This window comes from Monodelphis domestica, chromosome 1 (assembly GCF_027887165.1).
Source record: "Monodelphis domestica isolate mMonDom1 chromosome 1, mMonDom1.pri, whole genome shotgun sequence".
Taxonomy (NCBI): Eukaryota; Metazoa; Chordata; class Mammalia; order Didelphimorphia; family Didelphidae; genus Monodelphis; species Monodelphis domestica.
Window position 1 is genome coordinate 236,468,718 of NC_077227.1, and position 20,608 is coordinate 236,489,325.

The following is a 20,608-nucleotide window of genomic DNA, read 5'->3' on the forward strand; positions in this document are numbered from 1 at the left end:
TTCCTGAGGTATGGCCTCTGTGTATGCTACTGCTTCTTAGAGTCATGGGGAGGGCTGGGTGGCTGGAAGATACCAAAGGCAGAAAGTATCCCTGAAAAGGGCTCTGCAAGTCCCTACTGTAGGGGTTTTAGTCTTATTGTGGGTGGGCTTGAGGTGAACCCTTGGGTTTGGGATGGTACCCTTTGCAAAAATGCAAGACTCCATAATTTAGCTTAGAAATAAAGAAGAGAAATTTATTAATTTGGAATTCATGATGAAGTGGCTGGGAGGACAGCTTAGATAGTGCTTCCCTGAGGAGATGGGGTAAGGGGATTTTATGCCCCTCTCATAGCAGAGGTTGCAGGATAAAGAAAAGGGAGATAGGGTAAATTAGCAATGAGGTAATTTCATTGAGGTTGGGGATGTAGGGGATAGTTTATAGAATTCAAAGGATGATTAGATTTGGTCCCATCCAGTGTTTTAGAAGAGTAGGGGCCAGGCGGTGCATATCTATGTTAATTGAAGGTCTAGGGGAAAGTCCAAAGGGGGTTGGAGGCTTCTTCTGAAGTAGAAAGGAGTTTCTTAAGTCCTCTTTGATCTAGAATATTTCTGGAGTTTTAGGGTGTCCAGTGGAAAACCCTGGATCCCATGCCAGTCTTCCCAGAACACCTTGCACAGTGTAGTAATGAGATAAAATATAATAATGTCTATTCAACAGCTCTGTAAACTACTTCATGTTCTGATGTTCAAATCCCAATTTCCTATTTTAACAGTAGTTATTGCACTCTGCTTGTTTAAGGTTCTGTCAGTGGGACCTTGGGAAAACCTTTTGTTTAGCATTTCGTTTGTGTGAAGGAAATACATTTTGTGTCTCCTGCTTGATTCATTTTATTTTATTTATTAATTAAAAAAAAACAAACCTTTACCTTTCTTCTTAGAATCAATATTGGATATTGATTGCAAGACAGAAGAGTGGTAATTTCCAGGCAAGAGTGGTAATTTCCAGGCAGTGGGGGTCAAATGTCTTGCCCAGGGTCACAAAGCTAGGAAGTGCCTGAGGCCAGATTTGAACCCAGGACCTCCCATCTCTGGGCCTGGTTCTCAATGCACTGAGCCACCCAGCTGCCCCCTTTGATTCATTTTAAACAGAGTAGCTTTCTATTAATTTCTTTGGGATGCTGAGCATGAGCCAAACCTAAGCTCCAAGTAACTTTTCCCTGTGGTTGGAGTGGGAGTGTGAAAGGCAAAGAATATGGGAAAAAGGACTCTGAACCTACTTCTAGGTGAAAAGACTCCCTCAGGAGAGAAACCAGTCTGGATGAGTCTATTTGGACACAGATTAAAGGGATTCCTTCCTGGAGAAGGAGAATGGCCCATTGGGCCCAGAAGCCCCAAATTGTTAGAGGCTCCTGTGGATTGCCTCCACATTTGAATGTAAGGTCCTTGAGGGCAGAGTTGTACTATTCTCCTTGTAGCCCTAGTTTATAGCACAGTGTCTGGGACCTAGTTATTGTCCTTCAGTTGGTTCAGTCCTGTCCAACTCTCTGTGACCCCATTTGGGGTTTTCTTGGCAAAGATATTAGAGTGGCTTGCCATTACCTTCTCTAGATCATTTGACAGATGGAGAAACTGAGGCAAACAAGGTTTGTGACTTGCTCAGGGTCATGCAGCTAGGAAGTGTCTGAGGCTAGATTTGAATGTATAGCCTGACTCCAGATCCAGCACTTCATCTATTGTATCACCTAGCTACCTCTGGTACATAGTAGACACATAATAAATATTCTCAAAACATTTTTGGAAGAGTCAAGTCAGTCAATTGAAATTTATTAATCAAGTACTCTCTGCCAGGCTTTGTACAAAGCAGGAAGGAACCAGAAAGGCAAAACAAACAAGTAAAATAAAAACTGTTTAGGGCTCTGTATCACCTCCCTCTCTCCAGGATTGCCCTCTACCAAGATGGAACTAGCTTCATTACTGGTCTGTTGCCATCTTCAAACATGGCGAAACCCGAGGAAGCTCCATTTCACTATACTGCCTTTCTTCTGCTCAAGTGATTTGGAGGCGGAGTCACGTGAGTCACACAAAGCTAAAAGTAGGCAGCAAGCTGTCATTTCTAGCATTAGCCCATTGAGACATGTTTCCTTACAAGGTTTGGACTAACCGCCTACGGGCGGAGGGGCGGTTGCTGCTTTGGTTACTTCTTCTTCTTCCACCTTTGAGCGCCACTGGGTCGTTCATAAGTAGATATTTTTCCAAGACCTCTCCTTCCCCGACCCCCACCTCTAAGATTATTTTGGATGATGCTGCTGGGCTCGGTCGGGTGTTCGATGGGATTGGCGCGATGAGCGGTGGCTCGGTAAGCACCAGAAGCAGCTGAGAAGCAGTGGAGCTCGCCCGGGACCTGAGGAGGGAGCGGACGGGGAGCGGGAGTTCAGTGGCTGGGCGAGAAGGGGGTGGCGACTCGCACTTGTGCCCCCCTCCCTCCTCTTCCTTTCCTTCCCTTCCCTCCCTTCTCCGCTGAGGTGCACGCCTGGGTCGTTCCCCGGGGAGGCGGCGGTGGAGGGAGCTGTCCCTGCAGTCTGGAGTACTTGGGTCCCAATCCCACCTGTCTCCCAGAAGTGCATGGCTATTTTGACTTTGCAATCTTCCTTGATCACGTGACTCCTCGCTTGTAAAATGGGTAATTATAGCTCCTACCACCCAGGGAGATGTTTGTGTGAGGTGAAGTAACGGATGGAGAGTACTTTTGCAAACTAAAAACCGGCACAAATTTGAGTTACCGCCAGTCAACAAGCGTTCATTAGCTCTGGTGTGCTGAGACACTTTGGAGATACAAAGACAGTAGATAAAGTCAAGGCAGGGCAAAAGATTCCGTAATTGGGGCAAAAATTGGGAAGCATAGAAGTTATCTGTCAGGTCTATAATAATAACCATAGTTAACATTATGACATCTTCTGAAGAATTGGAATATAAATGTAGGCAAAAATAAATACACTCTCTGACCTCCAGAACTTCCAGTTCCGATGGGGAAAAAAGGGCATAAATGGTGTGCTGAGTAATGCTGATGTGATAACCACTAAGAAATCTGCCTACCATTTATTTTACACAATTCTACTGGTTCGTGTAGGCATAAGCTATACTTCCAGAATTGTTAAAGAATTCAAAGTTGTGGTGAAGATTTTAGAGGCACAGGTCTTAGTTTTATCAGTGCAGTAAATTGAAGGCAAAAGAACTTTAGCAGAGGGAGATGAGTTGGGCAATTAGTAGCTGGTAGTAGTAGATAATATCAGAAAACAGAGTTTCGATTTCTGGACAATTTAAAGCAAAAGAATAAAAGATTTCTTTCTAGATTGATATGTATATACCAAGGACTGGTTAGAATGTATTTACCTGAAGTTTAAGAATTTTTTCCCCCAGATTACACGTAGATACAATTATTAATGTGTTTTCTGACGTTTTGCAATCCCCTCTCCTTCCTTCCTATTTCACCTGCCTCCTCAAGAAGGCAGATAATATACGTTGTACATGCTTTATCATATAATACGTGTTTCCATATTCATCATGTTGTGAAATGAGACACATTGCTTACATTGGGGAAATTTTATGGAGGAAATAAAGTGAAGAAAGGTGTGCTTCAATCTGTAATCAGATCATCACAGTCCCTTAAGAGTTATCCTGGGTCCCTTGCCTTGTTGATAATAAAGGCATTCAGTTAACCATCCTACATCATTGCTGTTTGCCTGAAGTCTTGTAAATCTAACCCAAAGGGTCTTTAAACCAAAGAAGGGTAGGGGAGAAAACTATTGACTTTGTTAGAAATCCCTGGAAATAGGGAGATGAATAACAATGGAGCCACCAAAAAATTCACTGGAGACCAAAATCTAACAAAGAATTTAGTGCTAATCTCATGCCCTCGTGTAGAATGAACAAAACCTTACTAATAAGAACTAGAGATGCAGGGAGGCAAATTTGACTTCATAGGAATCACTAAAAGTTAATAGCCTCAAACCTTTCCCTAGAATATGACTCAGGAAGAGAATGTTTTTCTGAAAGGAAACAAGATCAGTTGAATATGCTTGCCTATGTTTATGTGTTATGAGGGCTTGGTTCTTTCATATTCTGTAGAGATGGGAGGGAGAAAAGTATTTTCATTCACTGAAAAAATTAAATATGCATAGGCATGTTCATCAGAAGCTTCATTTTAAAGAAGGACACAGAACAGCCATGATTCACTGGGCTTTTTTACACCATGCTTTTCCTTTCTTGCCTTTTCCCTTGATTCCCTTTTCCCATTGATGACTTCTTCCCAACATCTCCAGTTTAGGAAGTCTACATCACTTGGTTCATTTTTTGGACTTTGCTGCCATGCCCTTGATTGAGTTTTCAGTTTCTTTGATGTATTGTCTTTCCTGATTGGAATGTGAGTTCCTTAAGGTCTGGTAGTATCCTTCTTTTTTGACTGTATTAATATATTTATATTAAGTTTATATATTTATATTTTCTGTAGATGCTATATACATGTTAGCTATTATAATAGATCTGACAAAGTAACTTACTCAATGCTTTTTAAATTGTTTTATAATGTCATCCTTCATATCTAATTCATGTACTAATTTGGAGTTTACCTTTTTTTTAAACCCTTACCTTCCATCTTAGAATCAATACTATGTATTGGTTCCAAGGCAGAAGAGTGGTAAGGGCTAGGCAATGGTGTTTAAGTGACTTGCCCAGGGTCATACAGCTAGGAAGTGTCTGAGGCCAGATTTGAACCTAGGACCTCCCGTCTCTAGGCCTGGCTCTCAATCCACGGAGCCACCCAGCTGCCCTGGAGTTTATCTTGCTACACAATGTGAGATATCAAGAATATACATAATTTCTAGTAGGCTACTCTTGGGTGTTCCCAGTAGATTTTGTCATCAATTTGTAATTTCTGTCCCAGTATTTGTTAGGGATACTAGTCTATGGTTTTATTTCTCTGTTTTGACTCTTCAAGTAGTAGGATGATCTTTATATCATTAAAGGGATTTGGAAGGCCCTTACCTTTCCTTTTCCTATTTTTTCATCATTTTTTTTACATGTTTGATAGAATTTGCTTGTAAATCTATTTGGTTTTGTGTCTTTTTTTTTTTCTTTAGGAGTTCATTTATGGATGAGTAGTTTAAGTCCTTTTGATTCTTGTTTTGTGAATCTGAGCATTTGATATTTCGTAAATATTCATGCATTTCATTTATATTGTCAGCTTTATTAGTGTAAACTGGACAAAAAGTTGTGTTTTTTTTTTTAATCCTTACCTTCTCTCTTAGTATAATTTATAAGATAGAAGAATGAAAAGGGCTAGGGAATCTTGATTAAGTGACTTGCTCAGGGCCACATAGCTAGCAAGTTTCCCAGGGGATATTTGTACCTACATCCTCCTAACTCTATCCACTCCTCTATATCCAAATATCCTCCTGGTAATCTATTAGCTGTGCCACTTGGCTACTCCTTAGTGAGATCTTTATATTTTTATTTTGCTCTCTGGTTCTAAGAGATCTGGTTAGTTGTGTAATTTCTCATATACTCTTTATGTTCATAGCTTTGACATAGCTTAGAGATTCTTAAATCATCTCTTCTTAATTTGTTTTGTGTTTCATTTGTTTTTTGATATGATATATCTTATATTTGATGCTATTTTTCAGTCTTAATGTTTTAATATATTTATCTCATGGAGTTTTTCACTTCTGTTTGGATAATTTTAATTTTCAAGGAAGTATCTTTTTTGAATAAGATATTCTCTTTTAATTTCTTTCTTTGATGACTCTTTTCCATTTCATTCTTCCATCACTTTTATTTCTTTTCCAAACCTGCTAGCATTTACATTTCATTACAATATCATAATTATTGCTTTATTTCTATCAGAATTCTAGTTGAACTTATTCACAAGCTGGGTTTTTCTTTGAGGCTTTGCTTATAGATGTTTTACAGTCATTTTCTTCTCCTAGGTTTGTGTTTGGACTATTTCTGTTACCACATCATTCTTTTTGATGAGGTTCTTTTTTAAATTTTCTTATTTCTTCTAGACCTTCTACTTGACTTTGGATTTTGTGTTGGGCCCACTTCTGGTGGGAATATGTGGGTTATTTTGTGTCCTGTTTTTTGTCTTCTTCATTCAGACTGCTGCTTTTTCAGGGCACTGGGTTGTGTTCTTCAAGGATCTCTGGGAGAGTTCAGGCTGAGTTCTGTTAAGTTCCTTACCTATGTCTGGGCCTGAGTAGCACACCTATAGGCTTGCTTTTGGGAATCTAGCTCGGCAGTGAGAGTGACAGAATTGGTCTGGGTTTCCTACCCCAATTCTAGATAAAAATTGTTAAAAAAATCTCCATTTTCACCTCTGAAAAGATGCTCTTCTCTCATTTCTCAATATTATTTCATAATATGCAATAGTGTGACATTTTTTTAGTAATAGCTATTTCCCTATTTATAACTAGTCCATTAATAGTTACATTTCATTGGTGTTATTTGTTCTTCTACAAGCTTGAGACTAGAACCAAGAGATTGTTTTTTTTTCTGGGGTGAGAGTCACCCAGTTGTTGTTCCCTACTGTATTTGCTACTTGCTCAGGACATAATTTAAGACTTCTGTCCTTGCCCTTGGCCTCTACCCCAAAGTACAGTCTTCTACTCTTTGGGACAGGCCCATCTTTAATCCTAATTGAATCTATGGATTAATTTAATCCTCATTGAATCCTGGGCATGGTATTTGTGTGACAGCTGCTATTTGGCACTGTTTTTGTGCCCTGTACAAGATCAGGTCCTTTATGATGGATCTAGAATCTCTGATCTTGCTGTGGCGAATCAGGAGAATCCTCATTCAATCCCTTGGCAGGAAATGTTCAGCACCCTACGTTCTCTACTAGGGCCTGTCACACCATGTCCCCAATAGCCCACACATTGTTCCCTTTTTTCTTCAATTCCCTTGGCTGATCTTAGGTGAGAAGATGACACACTGTGTTTTAAGTATATTTCCTGATCAGTAATGGTCTTGTGTATTATCTAGATTTTTGTGGATGGGGTGGAGAGAACTCCTCTGAATTGCCTCCATCACCTTCATTTCCATTTTGTATTCTTTTTCATGCTTTTCCTTATTTTTTCATATTCATTGTTTTTTAGAACTAAGTAATACCCACCATATTCATGAGCTACAATTCCTTTAGCTCTTCTGCAATTGTTAGTAGTTCTTTGCTTTCTGTTTAACATGCTACTAGAAATATTATAGTGTATATGTGCCCTTTATTTCTTTCATTGATCTTGTCTCCCATCAATGGAATCTCTGGGTTGAAGGGTGTTGTATGAGCACTGATCTCTCTCTTCCTCCATGCAGGTTAGTTTCTTAAAATGTATTGAGGCTGTCCCCTTGTCTTGGTTGGCTCAGGGGACTAAAGAGTCAGGCTTTTGACATCATTTATTGGTTGCCATAGTACACCGTAGCTACGCGGATCTCTAGGTTATATATGATTGGAGATTGTGGTAAGTAAATCAGACAAGGAAACTTTACTCAGCTCAGTCAAATCAAGATTTCTTGATTTCAGTCAAATCAAGAAAGCCCTCTTTGTTGAATAGTCTTCTATTGCGTTGGCTAAATGAACATTTCTTTTTAAAATTAACTCTCAAATGACCTGAGTATTTTATTTTGTTCTAGTATTGAACCTTAATTAAAGGTACTGCTCTGAGTCAAGCTCAGTCTAAAACAAAGCATGTTCACTTTAATCACTTTCTTTGAATAATTCCAAATTACTTTCCAAAATGATTGGCCCACCCTATACCTCCACCAACAGTGAATTAGTATGTATGTTTTTTTATGAACCACCACCCCTTCTATTGACAATTCTGATCTTTTCTTGTCTTTGTTAATGTACTTGGTATTTGGTGAAACCACAGAGCTATTTTGATTTGCATTTCTCTTATTATTATTATTGCTTTGAGAAATCTTTTACATGCTTGTTTTTCAAAATAAATTTTTATTGATATATTTTGTCTTTAAAATTGTTTGAATTTTCCCTTGTATTTTTCCTTCTACTTCAGGGAGCTTTCACATATAACAGAATATTTTTAAATGGAAAAGAGGAGGCAAATCAGCAAAGCCAATCATTGAAAAAAATCTGAAAATGTTTGCTTGATTTCTAATCTCTCCTCTTTGAATGCTTGAGTTTTGCAATTTTTACAAATTCACTTTCCATTTTTGGTGATTGTTAGTTCCATTTACATTTTTGTAGACCATCATTATTTATATTGTTTTATTTTCTCAACTTATTTCCTTCTGCCTTAGGTCATTTAAGTTTGTATTTCTTTGTTGTTTTTAATTTGATTTTTTGTTATAATACAAGAATATTTTATTATATTCATGTAATGCTATTTGTCAGTCTTTCTTTGGCTGATAGGCATCTTTTCTTTGTTTTTTGTTTTTGTTTTTGTAACACCAAAAAGTACAACTATTGTGTAAAGTGGAATTTTAAGGGGATCTTGAGGTAACAAGATGTACCCTCTATAGCCACTTCTTATAATAAGACAGGGGAGAACCATCACTTAAAATGCAATGCTTTATTTAGAGAGAGAGAGAGAGAGACAGAGAGAGAGGCAGAGACAGAGACAGAGAGAGACAGAGAGAGACAGAGAGAGAAAGAAAGAAATGTGGGATACTCCCACAAGTCATTGACCTACGACAAATTCTCCCCCCACCCCCCAAGATTTATAGAGAAATGTGGGGCAGGGTCTCCAGTCATTGACCTGTTAAGAAAGTTTTTCTTAACTTCTCCCTATTTTTATTTAAGAGGCAAGGGAGCAAAAAGATTTCTGAGTAAGAGCTCCCCTGCTATGCAAATTGCCAGTTGGTGACAGAAGGGTGTGGTTGAGTGGAGTTAGTCAGTTAGAGCTCATTGGAGAGGGATTTTGTCTCAGGCTCCCCTGGGGAGAGGAGTGTGTGGCTCATTCTCTCTGGGACTGACAGTTTTCTAACTGACAGTTAAAGACTGAGAAAGGGATTTAAGGCCTTAATAGTCTTATTGATTATTGATTATCTTGGGTAAATAGGTAGATAGATAGTGGGTAAATGACTAGATAGGCAGAGTAGGAAAGTAGGCTGGGCCTGGTCTGGCAGAAGACACTACACTGGAAGGCAGATGGATTTAGGGTTTTTTTAGAAAATTTTAGATAGGATTGGGATCTTAGGTATATAAGCTATTAGAAGATTACTCTCACTTTTCTCCTTTCTATTTCCTATCATTACTTTCCTAATAAGAAACTAAGTGTTTTGTGTTTATGAAGCTGCTCTCCTGACTTTTGTTCAAACTCCTACCACAGAAATTTAACAATTCACAGACCTAAGAAAAATGATTTACCTAGGAGAATCCTGACATAATGAAACATTCCTGAAGGGATTATAAAATTTTTACAATGGTTGGAGACAAAAGTTTTCCATTTGAATGGAGTAAGTTTTACCAAAGGACATTAAGAGGTATTTGTATTTCAAAGGGGTGGAGTAGTCATGTCCTGCTGGAAGATGGATGGGATTTCATAATTTCCTCTTGAAGGGAGAAGGCTATGGGGAGGGTATGAGGAACCAGATTTACTAACTTCCACTGGGGTAATTTACTACTATTATTCTTATAATATATTTTGAGAATATTACATTATTTTCTTTTACATCACACATTATGAAAGTTTTGGTTTTTATGGAGCCTTTTATTTTAAACCAATCAATAACCTCCTTGGGGGATATGTTTACTACTATAGAACCTCTGTGTCAAAGTTCCTGGCTATTTTATTTTAATCATTTTATTTGCATAATTGCAAATTGCTTTTTAAAATGTTTGTACTAATTCATAGCCTCATGATTCAGGTATTAGGGATTTGTCTTCTCAAAACCACTTGAAAAATGACTATTTCCTTTTTGGGGATCATCTTTGCCTATTTGTTTGGCTTGAGGTGTAACTTCAGAATTGTTTCAATTTGCATGTCTCTTGTTATTAGTGATTTATAACATTTTTTCATGTGATTGATAATAGTTTTCAATTCTACTTTTTGATAATTTTTGTTTCTATTCTTTGACCAAGAGACATGTGTGTGAATAGCATTGTATTTTAAGAAGGTATACTTATGTGAGGAAATTGAGACCTAGAGTGGAGAAGAATTGGTGGAGAATATTTAGAGTAAATATTGCAGAAGCAAAAACTATTATCATTGAAATGTGGTATAAAGTATCTCTACAGAAAGATCTTTCATTAAAGAAATTATAAGCCTGTACCCCAGGCATGTTTGAGTGATATAAGACTCAACTCTTTAAGACTTCAACTATTTAGGACTTGCTAGAGTTCTCTCTCCAAATAGAGCAACTAATACTTTTTTGACTTGCCTTAATGAGATATGGGTCATTTTACAGTCAGGGGAATCAACTGAGGGAATTTTTATTCTAGAGGTAAATCTTATCAACTTGCTTGAGTTGAAAGGTTGCTGAAGGGATCCTTATTAGAATTTATGACAAGAGGATAGAAAAACTTGTCGATGTCTGCCACATACACCCTTTTTTTAAAAAATAATATTTTATTTGATCATTTCCAAGCATTATTCATTAAAGACAAAGATCATTTTCTTTTCCTCCCCCCCATCCCCCATAGCCAACGCGTGATTCCACTGGGTGTCACATGTGTTCTTGATTCGAACCCATTTCCATGTTGTTAATATTTGCATTAGAGTTTCGTTTAGAGTCTCTCCTCTGTCATGTCCCCTCCACCGCTATAGTTGGGCAGTTGCTTTTCCTCGGTGTTTCTATTCCCATAGTTTATCCTTTGCTTATGAATAGTGTTTTTTCTCCTAGATCCCTGCAGATTGTTCAGGGATATTACACCACTACTAATGGAGAAGTCCATTACGTTAGATTATACCACAGTGTATTAGTCTCTGTGTACAATGTTCTCCTGGTTCTGCTCCTCTCGCACTGCATCACTTCCTGGAGGTTGTTCCAGTCTCCATGGAACTTCTCCACTTTATTATTCCTTTTAGCACAATAGTACTCCATCACCAACATATACCACAATTTGCTCAGCCATTCCCCAATTGATGGGCATCCCCTCGCTTTCCAGTTTTTGGCCACCACAAAGAGCGCAGCTATGAATATTTTTGTACAAGTCTTTTTGTCCATTATCTCTTTGGGGTACAGACCTAGCAGTGCTATGGCTGGATCAAAGGGTAGACATTCTTTTGTTGCCCTTTGGGCATAGTTCCAAATTGCCCTCCAGAATGGTTGGATCAATTCACAACTCCACCAGCAATGATACATACACCCTTTTTATAAGAGTGTTAACTTCAAAAAGTTAAAAAAAAAGAATGATAGGATCTTTGGGCCTAAAATTCTCTAAGAGGAGTCAATCTAGAAGGAATTAAAAGCTCTCAAAGAGTAAAATTCTAAAGAAACAAAGAGAAGTAGTTCTGACAAAGGAGGGAAGAAAGGGTTATCCAGTGAACTCTTTGTACATGCACAAGAATTTCATAAATTAATTTAAAATTTTAAAAAGAACAAAGCAAGGGCATGTTAAGAAAAAAATGGGTTGGAGGTAATAGGTTTGTGCTTGTTAGAGCTTTTCAAAGGCTTGATGACCACTAGTCAGTGAATTTGCAGAATATCAGATATTACTTGGACAAGATGAGAAAAATTAAAAGGAAAAGTCTGTGTTTGGGCTTTTATTTTGATTAATGAGGTAAAAATCAGGACAGAGAAATAAAAGGAATTTGTTACAAGTATGCCCTGGTTTATCTACACACTGACCAAGTTGATCACAGGAGATCAGCAAATGGCTTTCAGGATGGGACCAGCTTATATTGGTAACTTTTGTAATGAGATAAATGATAATTTACATAAGTCAATGTCTGCAAAAGAGTTTGAGCCTTTGCATCTAAGTTTCTTTCCAAGGTAGGAATAGTACAGAATGATTTCTAGTTAGGGGCAGGTATGTGACAATGATTATGTAATGCAAAAAGCTGTAGACTCAGTGTTGCCCTCCCCAAAAACTGCAAGTAGATCTGGAAACAGTAGGTCACTGAGTCAATGAAATTTTCAATAGTGAAATGTTAATCCACTGAGTGGGTGTCTAGTAGCATGCCATGAAATCTTGGCCCTGACTTAAAGATCATAAAAACTTGGGACTTAGGATGTACTCTTATTCAACTGTTTTTCTTTGACCTTTGCAGTTTTTGCAACCTAATTCTCTGATAACCTTTTTTACCTCACCACATTTCTGATTTTTAATCATTTTAATAAGGCCATTTATATAGGCATTGGGCACCATATGGGCTATGACCTAGCTACTACTGTACATGTCATCTATTTATTTTTTAATTTTAATAACAAATTTCTACATAAGTTTTCCGAAGTTATACGATCCAAATTGTCTCCCTCCCTTCTTTCCTCTGCCCTCCTGGAGGTGGCAAGCAATTCAGTGTGGGTTGTATGTATATTATCATGCAAACCATAGCCATACATTTTAAAGGTAATGATTAATTCTTTACTCTGATCATCTTAAGTTCTAAAGCTGAAATAATGATTATTTCACAAATTAGGAACATAGTTCTTTAAACTCAGGTATTAAAAATTTAAACTAGAAGACACATACTCAAAATGGTACTATCATGTAATAGTGCTCTTGAATAGTTTAAAAACTAATTTTTTTGCCTTTGTCAATAACATTGCCTTTTATTAGTACAATCTTTATACTTTCCTGGAGAGTTTTCATATCATCTCATTTTGTTTTCAGGATAGCTTTAAGGTAAGCAGGGTGTTTTGATTATACATATTACAGATGAGAAAGAGACCTTCTCTGACACATTTTACAGGGCTCATTAATACACAAATATAGACCCTAAAATGCTTTTTGCTAGCAAATAGTACAAGGCATTATTGACATGGCATGGTCAGTTCATGGTTGAGTGTATCTCAGTGCTGATGATCTTTTGCTGGTGTAAGTGAGACTTTCCAGGCACATTGCTTCTTTCTGTAGTAGTTGAAATTATAATGGCTCATCCTGATGTTTGCCCTCTCATAATGCTTATAATTTCCTAAAAATATTTAAGAAAATATTATCATCGACTTCCAGTCAAGATGGCAGCTTAGAGAAAGCTAAAGATCAGATCTCAGGATACCCTTCCCTGCTGAATTCAAACTATATGCTCCTAAGGCACCAGAATTCAAAACAAACAACAGCATAGACCCCAGTAATCCTCCTCCTGGACCTGGACCTGGATCAAAAGGTACAGTCCCCCCAAAAGCCAGAATACGAGATCACTCGGACCTAAGTGGTAGGCAGAAGGAAGGTCCCAGGACCCATACCCCCAACCCAGAGAGCTGAGTCCGAGGCAGCAGAGGGAACCTCAGAGCCTCAGGGCCGGCTATCCTGAAGGCCTCTTCCTGAAAACAACCTGACCCAGTCGAGGGGGCACCCAGACAGCAGGGAAACAGAGAGAGACGGGGGAGCCTGTAACCCCCTGACCAGATCCTTCCATCTGAGTCTCACCGAAGGTCTGTGCCTCAGGGCATACTCAGTCCGAGGTTAATCCTATCAGGAGCCCTCGGAGCTCCAGGAAGCCATGCCCCCCCCTCAGAGAGCAGGGTCTTCTAAAACAACAGTAACCCTCAGGGCTGGAAAAAGGGCCTCGGAGCTGAAAGCCGCATCCTGAAAAACCCTGACCCAGTTGCAGGGGCACCCAGACAGCAAGGAAACAGAAAGAGAAGGGGGAGCCTGCAGCCCCCTGGCTGGATCCTTCCATCTGAGTCTCAAGGTCCCTGCCTCAAAACATACTCAGTTCAACCCAGAGAAAGTTAATCTTAACAGGATCCCTGGGAGCTCCAGGAAGCCACAGCCCCTCCCCCCTCAGAGTGCTGGCTCTCCTGGCCAGCTAAGGCACAGAAACAAACACCCCGAGGAAAGGGCCGAGCCAGGCTCAGAGCGTGGAAGTAAGGCAACAGAGAAGCATCGGGAGGGAACTGAGGAGGACAGTAACAGGGAAACACCAACAAATCCTGACTTCCCCGGGAAGACAGAACAACAACTGCATAGAACGGACAATCTGCATAGGGCTAAAACCTCTGAACACCAGACAGAGATAAGAAAAGCTAGTCTTCCCCACTCAGATAGAGATGGCAAACTCCACAGAAGCACAAAATCCCCAAAATTCCAAGAAAAACAAGAAGAAGGGGGTGACTTTGGACATATTTTATGGAGCAAAAGTACAAAATACAGAGGAGATAGAAGAGGAAACACAAGCAAATGCCCCGAAACCTTCCAAAGGAAATGGAAACTCTCTACAAACCCATGAAGAATTTGAATCGGAAAGGATCAAAAAGATGGAAGCCTTCTGGGAGGAAAAGTGGGAAATAATGCAAAAGAAATTCACGCATCTACAAAACCAGTTAGACAAAACTGAAAAGGAAAACCAGGCTTTAAAGGTCAGAATTAGGCAACTCAAAGACAACGAGCAGGTAAAAGAGCAAGAATCAATAAAGCAAAGCCAAAAGATCAAGAAATTAGAAGAGAACATAAAATATCTCACTGACAAGGTGACAGACTTGGAAAATGGAGGAAGAAGAGATAATTTAAGAATAATTGGACTTCCAGAAAAGCCAGAAATAAACAGCAAACTCGACATCGTAATACAAGATATAATCAAAGAAAATTGCCCAGAGATTCTAGAACAAGGGAGCAATACAGCCACTGACAGAGCTCACAGAACACCCTCTACACTAAATCCCCAAAAGACAACTCCCAGGAATGTAATTGCCAAATTTCAAAGCTTTCAAGCAAAAGAAAAAATCCTACAAGAAGCCAGAAAAAGACAATGTAGATATAAAGGAATGCCAATCAGGGTCACACAAGACCTTGCAAGTTCCAATGTGAATGATCGTAAGGCATGGAACATGATTTTCAGAAAGGCAAGAGAGCTGGGTCTTCAACCAAGAATCAGCTATCCAGCAAAACTGACTGTATACTTCCAAGGGAAAGTATGGGCATTCAACAAAATAGAAGATTTCCAAGTTTTTGCAAAGAAAAGACCACAGCTCTGTGGAAAGTTCGATATCGAAAAACAAAGAGCATGGAATACCTGAAAAGGAAAATATGAAAGAAAGGGAAAAGGAGAAAAATGTTATCTTTTTCTTTTACCCAAATTCTCTTCTATAAGGACTACATTTATATCAATCTATGTATACTAACATGTGGGGAAAATGTAATGTGTAAATAGGGGGGAAAGAAAGACCAAATAGAATAATCTTTCTCACACAAAGATTCACACGGGAAGGGGAGGGGAAGAAAACTCCTATAAGAAGGAGAAGAAGAGAGTTTTCACTTAAACCTTACTCTCAGGGAAATCAACTCTGAGAGGGAAGAACATCCAGATCCAGTGGGATCGTGAATTCTATCTTACCGAACAAGGGAAGGGAGAAGGGAAAACCAAGGGGGGAGAGGGGAGGGAAAACAAAAAAGAGAGGGAAGAAGAGGGGGAAGGGGAAGGGAACAAAAAGGGAGGGACTAGAAAGGGAAACATATCAAGGGAGGGGACAAGGGTGACTGATTTAAAATAAATCCCTGGACTAAAAGGTAGAGCTGAAGAAGAAAGGTTAGAATTAGGGAAGGATATCAAAATTCCAGGGAGTCCACCAATGACAGTCATAACTTTGAACGTGAATGGGATGAACTCACCCATAAAATATAGATGAATAGCAGAATGGATTAGAATCCAAAACCCTACCATATGTTGTCTTCACGAAACACACATGAGGCGGGTAGACACTCACAAGGTCAGAATTAAAGGATGGAGTAAGACCTTCTGGGCCTCAACTGACAGAAAGAAGGCAGGAGTTACAATCATGATATCTGATAAAGCCAAAGAAAAAATAGACCTGAACAAAAGGGATAGGGAAGGTAATTATATTTTGTTAAAAGGGACTTTAGATAATGAGGAAATATGACTAATCAACATGTATGCACTAAATAATATAGCACCCAAATTTTTAATGGAGAAACTAGGAGAATTGAAGGAAGAAATAGACAGTAAAACCATATTAGTGGGAGACTTAAACCAACCATTATCAAATTTAGATAAATCAAATCAAAAAATAAATAAGAAAGAGGTAAAAGAAGTGAATGAAATCTTAGAAAAATTAGAATTAATAGACATATGGAGAAAAATAAATAGGGATAAAAATGAATACACCTTCTTCTCAACACCACATGGCACATTCACAAAGATTGACCATATATTAGGTCACAGAAACATGGCACACAAATGCGGAAAAGCAGAAATAATAAATGCGCCTTTTCAGATCACAAGGCAATAAAATCATGATCAGTAATGGTACATGGAAAACCAAATCAAAAACTAATTGGAAAATAAACAATATGATACTCCAAAATCGTTTAGTTAGAGAAGAAATCATAGAAATAATTAATAATTTCACCAGGGAAAATGACAATGGTGAGACATCCTTTCAAACCTTTTGGCATGCAGCCAAAGTGATAATCAGAGGTAAATTCATATCCCTGAGTGCATATATTAACAAACTAGGGAGAGCAGAGATCAATCAATTGGAAATGCAAATAAAAAAAAAAAACTCATATTAAAAACCCCCAGCAGAAAACCAAACTAGAAATCCAAAAAATTAAGGGAGAAATTAATAAAATTGAAAGTGATAGACCTGTTGATTTAATAAATAAGACAAGAAGATGGTACTTTGGAAAAACAAACAAAATAGACAAAGTACTGGTCAATCTAATTAAAAAAAGGAAAGAAGAAAAGCAAATTAACAGCATCAAAGACAAAAAGAGGGACATCACCTCCAATGAAGAGGAAATTAAGGCAATCATTAAAAATTACTTTGCCCAATTATATGGCAATAAATACACCAATTTAGGTGATATGGATGAATGTATACAAAAATACAAACTGCCTAGACTAACAGAAGAAGAAATAGAATTCTTAAATAATCCCATATCAGAAAATGAAATCCAACAGGTCATCAAAGAACTTCCTAAGAAAAAATCCCCAGGGCCTAATGGATTCACCAGTGAATTCTATCAAACATTCAGAGAACAGTTAATCCCAATACTATATAAACTATTTGACATAAGCAAAGAGGGAGTTCTACCAAACTCCTTTTATGACACAAACATGGTACTGATTCCAAAACCAGGCAGGTCAAAAACAGAGAAAGAAAACTATGACCAATCTCCCTAATGAATATAGATGCAAAAATCTTAAATAGGATACTAGCAAAACTCCAGCAATTGATCAGAAGGGTCATCCACCATGATCAAGTAGGATTTATACCAGGGATGCAGGGCTGGTTCAATATTAGGAAAACCATCCACATAATTGACCACATCAACAAGCAAACCAACAAGAACCACATGATTATCTCAATAGATGCAGAAAAAGCCTTTGATAAAATACAACACCCATTCCTATTAAAAACACTAGAAAGCATAGGAATAAAAGGGTCGTTCCTAAAAATAATAAACAGTATATATCTAAAACCATCAGCTAATATCATCTGCAATGGGGATAAACTAGATGCATTCCCAATAAGATCAGGAGTGAAACAAGGATGCCCATCATCACCTCTATTATTTGACATTGTACTAGAAACACTAGCAGTAGCAATTAGAGAAGAAAAAGAAATTGAAGGCATCAAAATAGGCAAGGAGGAGACCAAGTTATCATTCTTTGCAGATGACATGATGGTCTACTTAAAGAATCCAAGAGATTCAACCAAAAAGCTAATTGAAATAATCAACAACTTTAGCAAAGTTGCAGGATACAAAATAAACCCACATAAGTCATCAGCTTTTCTATATATCTCCAACACAGCTCAGCAGCAAAAACTAGAAAGAGAAATCCCATTCAAAATCACCTTAGACAAAATAAAATACCTAGGAATCTATCTCCCGAGACAAACACAGGAACTATATGAACATAACTACAAAACACTTGCCAGACAACTAAAACTAGATCTAAACAATTAGAAAAACATTAACTGCTCATGGGTAGGATGAGGCAATATAATAAAAATGACCATCCTACCCAAACTTATTCATTTATTTTGTGCCATACCCATGGAACTACCAAAATATTTCTTTACTGATTTAGAAAAAAACATAACAAAGTTCATTTGGAATAACAAAAGATCAAGGATATCCAGGGAAATAATGAAAAAAAAACCCAACACAAATGATGGGGGTCTTGCAGTCCCAGACCTTAAACTATATTACAAAGCAGCAGTAATCAAAACAATTTCGTACTGAATAAGAGACAGAAAGGAGGATCAGTGGAATAGACTGGGGGCAGGAGACCTCAGCAAGACAGTATATGATAAACCCATAGATCCCAGCTTTTGGGACAAAAATCCACTATTCGATAAAAACTGCTGGGAAAATTGGAAGACAGTGTGGGAGAGATTAGGAATTGATCAACACCTCACACCCTACACCAAGATAAATTCAAAATGGGTGAATGACTTAAACATAAAGAAGGAATCCATAAGTAAATTGGGTAAACACGGAATAGTATTCATGTCAGACCTTTGGGAGGGGAAAGACTTTAAAACCAAGCAAGACATAGAAAGAGTCACAAAATGTAAAATAAATAATTTTGACTACATCAAATTAAAAATCTTTTGTACAAACAAAACCAATGTAACTAAAATCAGAAGGGAAACAACAATTTGGGAAAAAGTCTTCATAAAAACCCCTGACAAAGGTTTAATTACTCAAATTTACAAAGAGCTAAAGCAATTGTACAAAAAATCAAGCCATTCTCCAATTGATAAATGGGCAAGGGAAATGGATAGGCAGTTTTCAGATAAAGAAATCAAAACTATTAATAAGCACATGAAGAAGTGTTCTAAATCTCTTATAATCAGAGAGATGCAAATCAAAACAACTCTGAGGTATCACCTCATACCTAGCAGATTGGCTAACATGGTAGCAAAGGAAAGTTATGAATGTTGGAGGGGATGTGGCAAAGTAGGGACATTAATTCATTGCTGGTGGAGTTGTGAACTGATCCAACCATTCTGGAGGGCAATTTGGAACTATGCCCAAAGGACGATAAAAGAATGTCTACCCTTTGATCCAGCCATAGCACTGCTGGGTTTGTACCCCAAAGAGATAATGGACAAAAAGACTTGTACAAAAATATTCATAGCTGCGCTCTTTGTGGTGGCCAAAAATTGGAAAACGAGGGGATACCCTTCAATTGTGGAATGGCTGAACAAATTGTGGTATATGTTGGTGATGGAATACTATTGTGCAAAAAGGAATAATAAAGTGGAGTAATTCCATGGAGACTGGAACGGCCTCCCAGAAGTGATGCAGAGCGAGAGGAGCAGAACCAGGAGAACATTGTACACAGAGACCAATACACTGTGGTATAATCGAACGTAATGGACTTCTCCATTAGTAGCGGTGTAATGTTCCTGAACAATCTGCAGGGATCTAGGAGAAAAAACACTATTCATAAGCAGAGGACAAACTGTGGGAGTAGAAACACTGAGGAAAAGCAACTGCCCAACTACAGCTGTTGAGGGGACATGACAGAGGAGAGACTAAACGAACACTCTAATGCAAATGCTAACAACATGACAATGGGTTCTAATTAAGAACACATGTGATACCCAGTGGAATCACGCGTCAACCAAGGGGAGGTGGGGAGGAGGAAAAGAAAAGGATCTTTGTCTTTAATGAATAATGCTTGCAAATGATCAAATAAAATATAATTTAAAAAAACAAGGAAATATTATCATCCCAACAACCTCTCAGAAACTTTCATCTGTTAGAACACTAATTTCCTCAGTGAGATTAAATAAATAAATAAAGTGTTTTTAAAGCCTAGACCAACTATAGTGTACAGGTCTCTCTCCATGTCACTTCTTGGCTCCTCCAGATTCTAATGTAGTCAGTGAATGTTTCATTAAATCAAATCCATGGTCTCTTTCTAATATGGGTAAGTTGGGTATCTGATTAGGTGGCTACAATTGTTTTAAAATTTATTCAATAATAGTTTTTTTTCTTTGAAATCTCTTTTTTAGGCAGCCTCCCGACTTCTAATCAATTACCCTGAGCCTCAGCGTTCTGAAATATTGGATTATTTATTTAAGGTAATATTTATTAAAAGAGACATTTTATGATTATGTTAAGAGTTGTTTGGAGACCTTAAATTTTAAAAGTGAGGTGTTTTTTTTTTAAAACCACTTTTACCATCATAAAAATGGTTATTGCTTTAAATTTTGTCTTGTTTGTTTTACCTATAAATCCTAGATAGTAACTTTTCTTAAAGTACTTTGAACATGCATGTATGAGGATAAAATTAGAAATATATTGATAAGGTTTTGATAGGTTAAGGAATTTAGGAAGTTGTCTCAGAGGCTGTAGAGTGGCTGAGGCAGAAAGAATTCTGGGCATGATTTGGAATTGAAAGGGAGAAGGGCAGAAAAAGTTCTGAGGCAGTTAATCCCTGCCTTCTGTGGGATTAGCCAGCACTGCTCTCTCTCTCTCTCTCTCTCTCTCTCTCTCTCTCTCTCTCTCTCTCTCTCTCTCTCTCTCTCTCTCTCTCTC

At 38.0% G+C, this 20,608-nt stretch overlaps 1 protein-coding gene across 8 annotated transcripts in view; it reads left to right on the top strand.

Moving 5' to 3' along the window:
- Positions 1-2,050: 2,050 nt before the first annotated feature.
- Positions 2,051-20,608, top strand: part of LOC130457893 (galactocerebrosidase-like) — a 147,301-nt gene continuing 128,743 nt past the window's right edge. For 4 of the 8 annotated variants that reach the window (XM_056820607.1, XM_056820615.1, XM_056820598.1 and 1 more), the window contains exons 1-2: positions 2,051-2,335; positions 20,083-20,151. In XM_056820607.1, the coding sequence (XP_056676585.1) occupies positions 2,114-2,335; positions 20,083-20,151 (291 nt within the window). In that variant the 5' untranslated portion in view covers positions 2,051-2,113. Of the gene's footprint in view, positions 2,336-2,502; positions 2,660-20,082; positions 20,152-20,608 lie in introns of those variants that run through there. The other 4 variants (XM_056820650.1, XM_056820589.1, XM_056820649.1 and 1 more) reach the window with 2 other exon arrangements.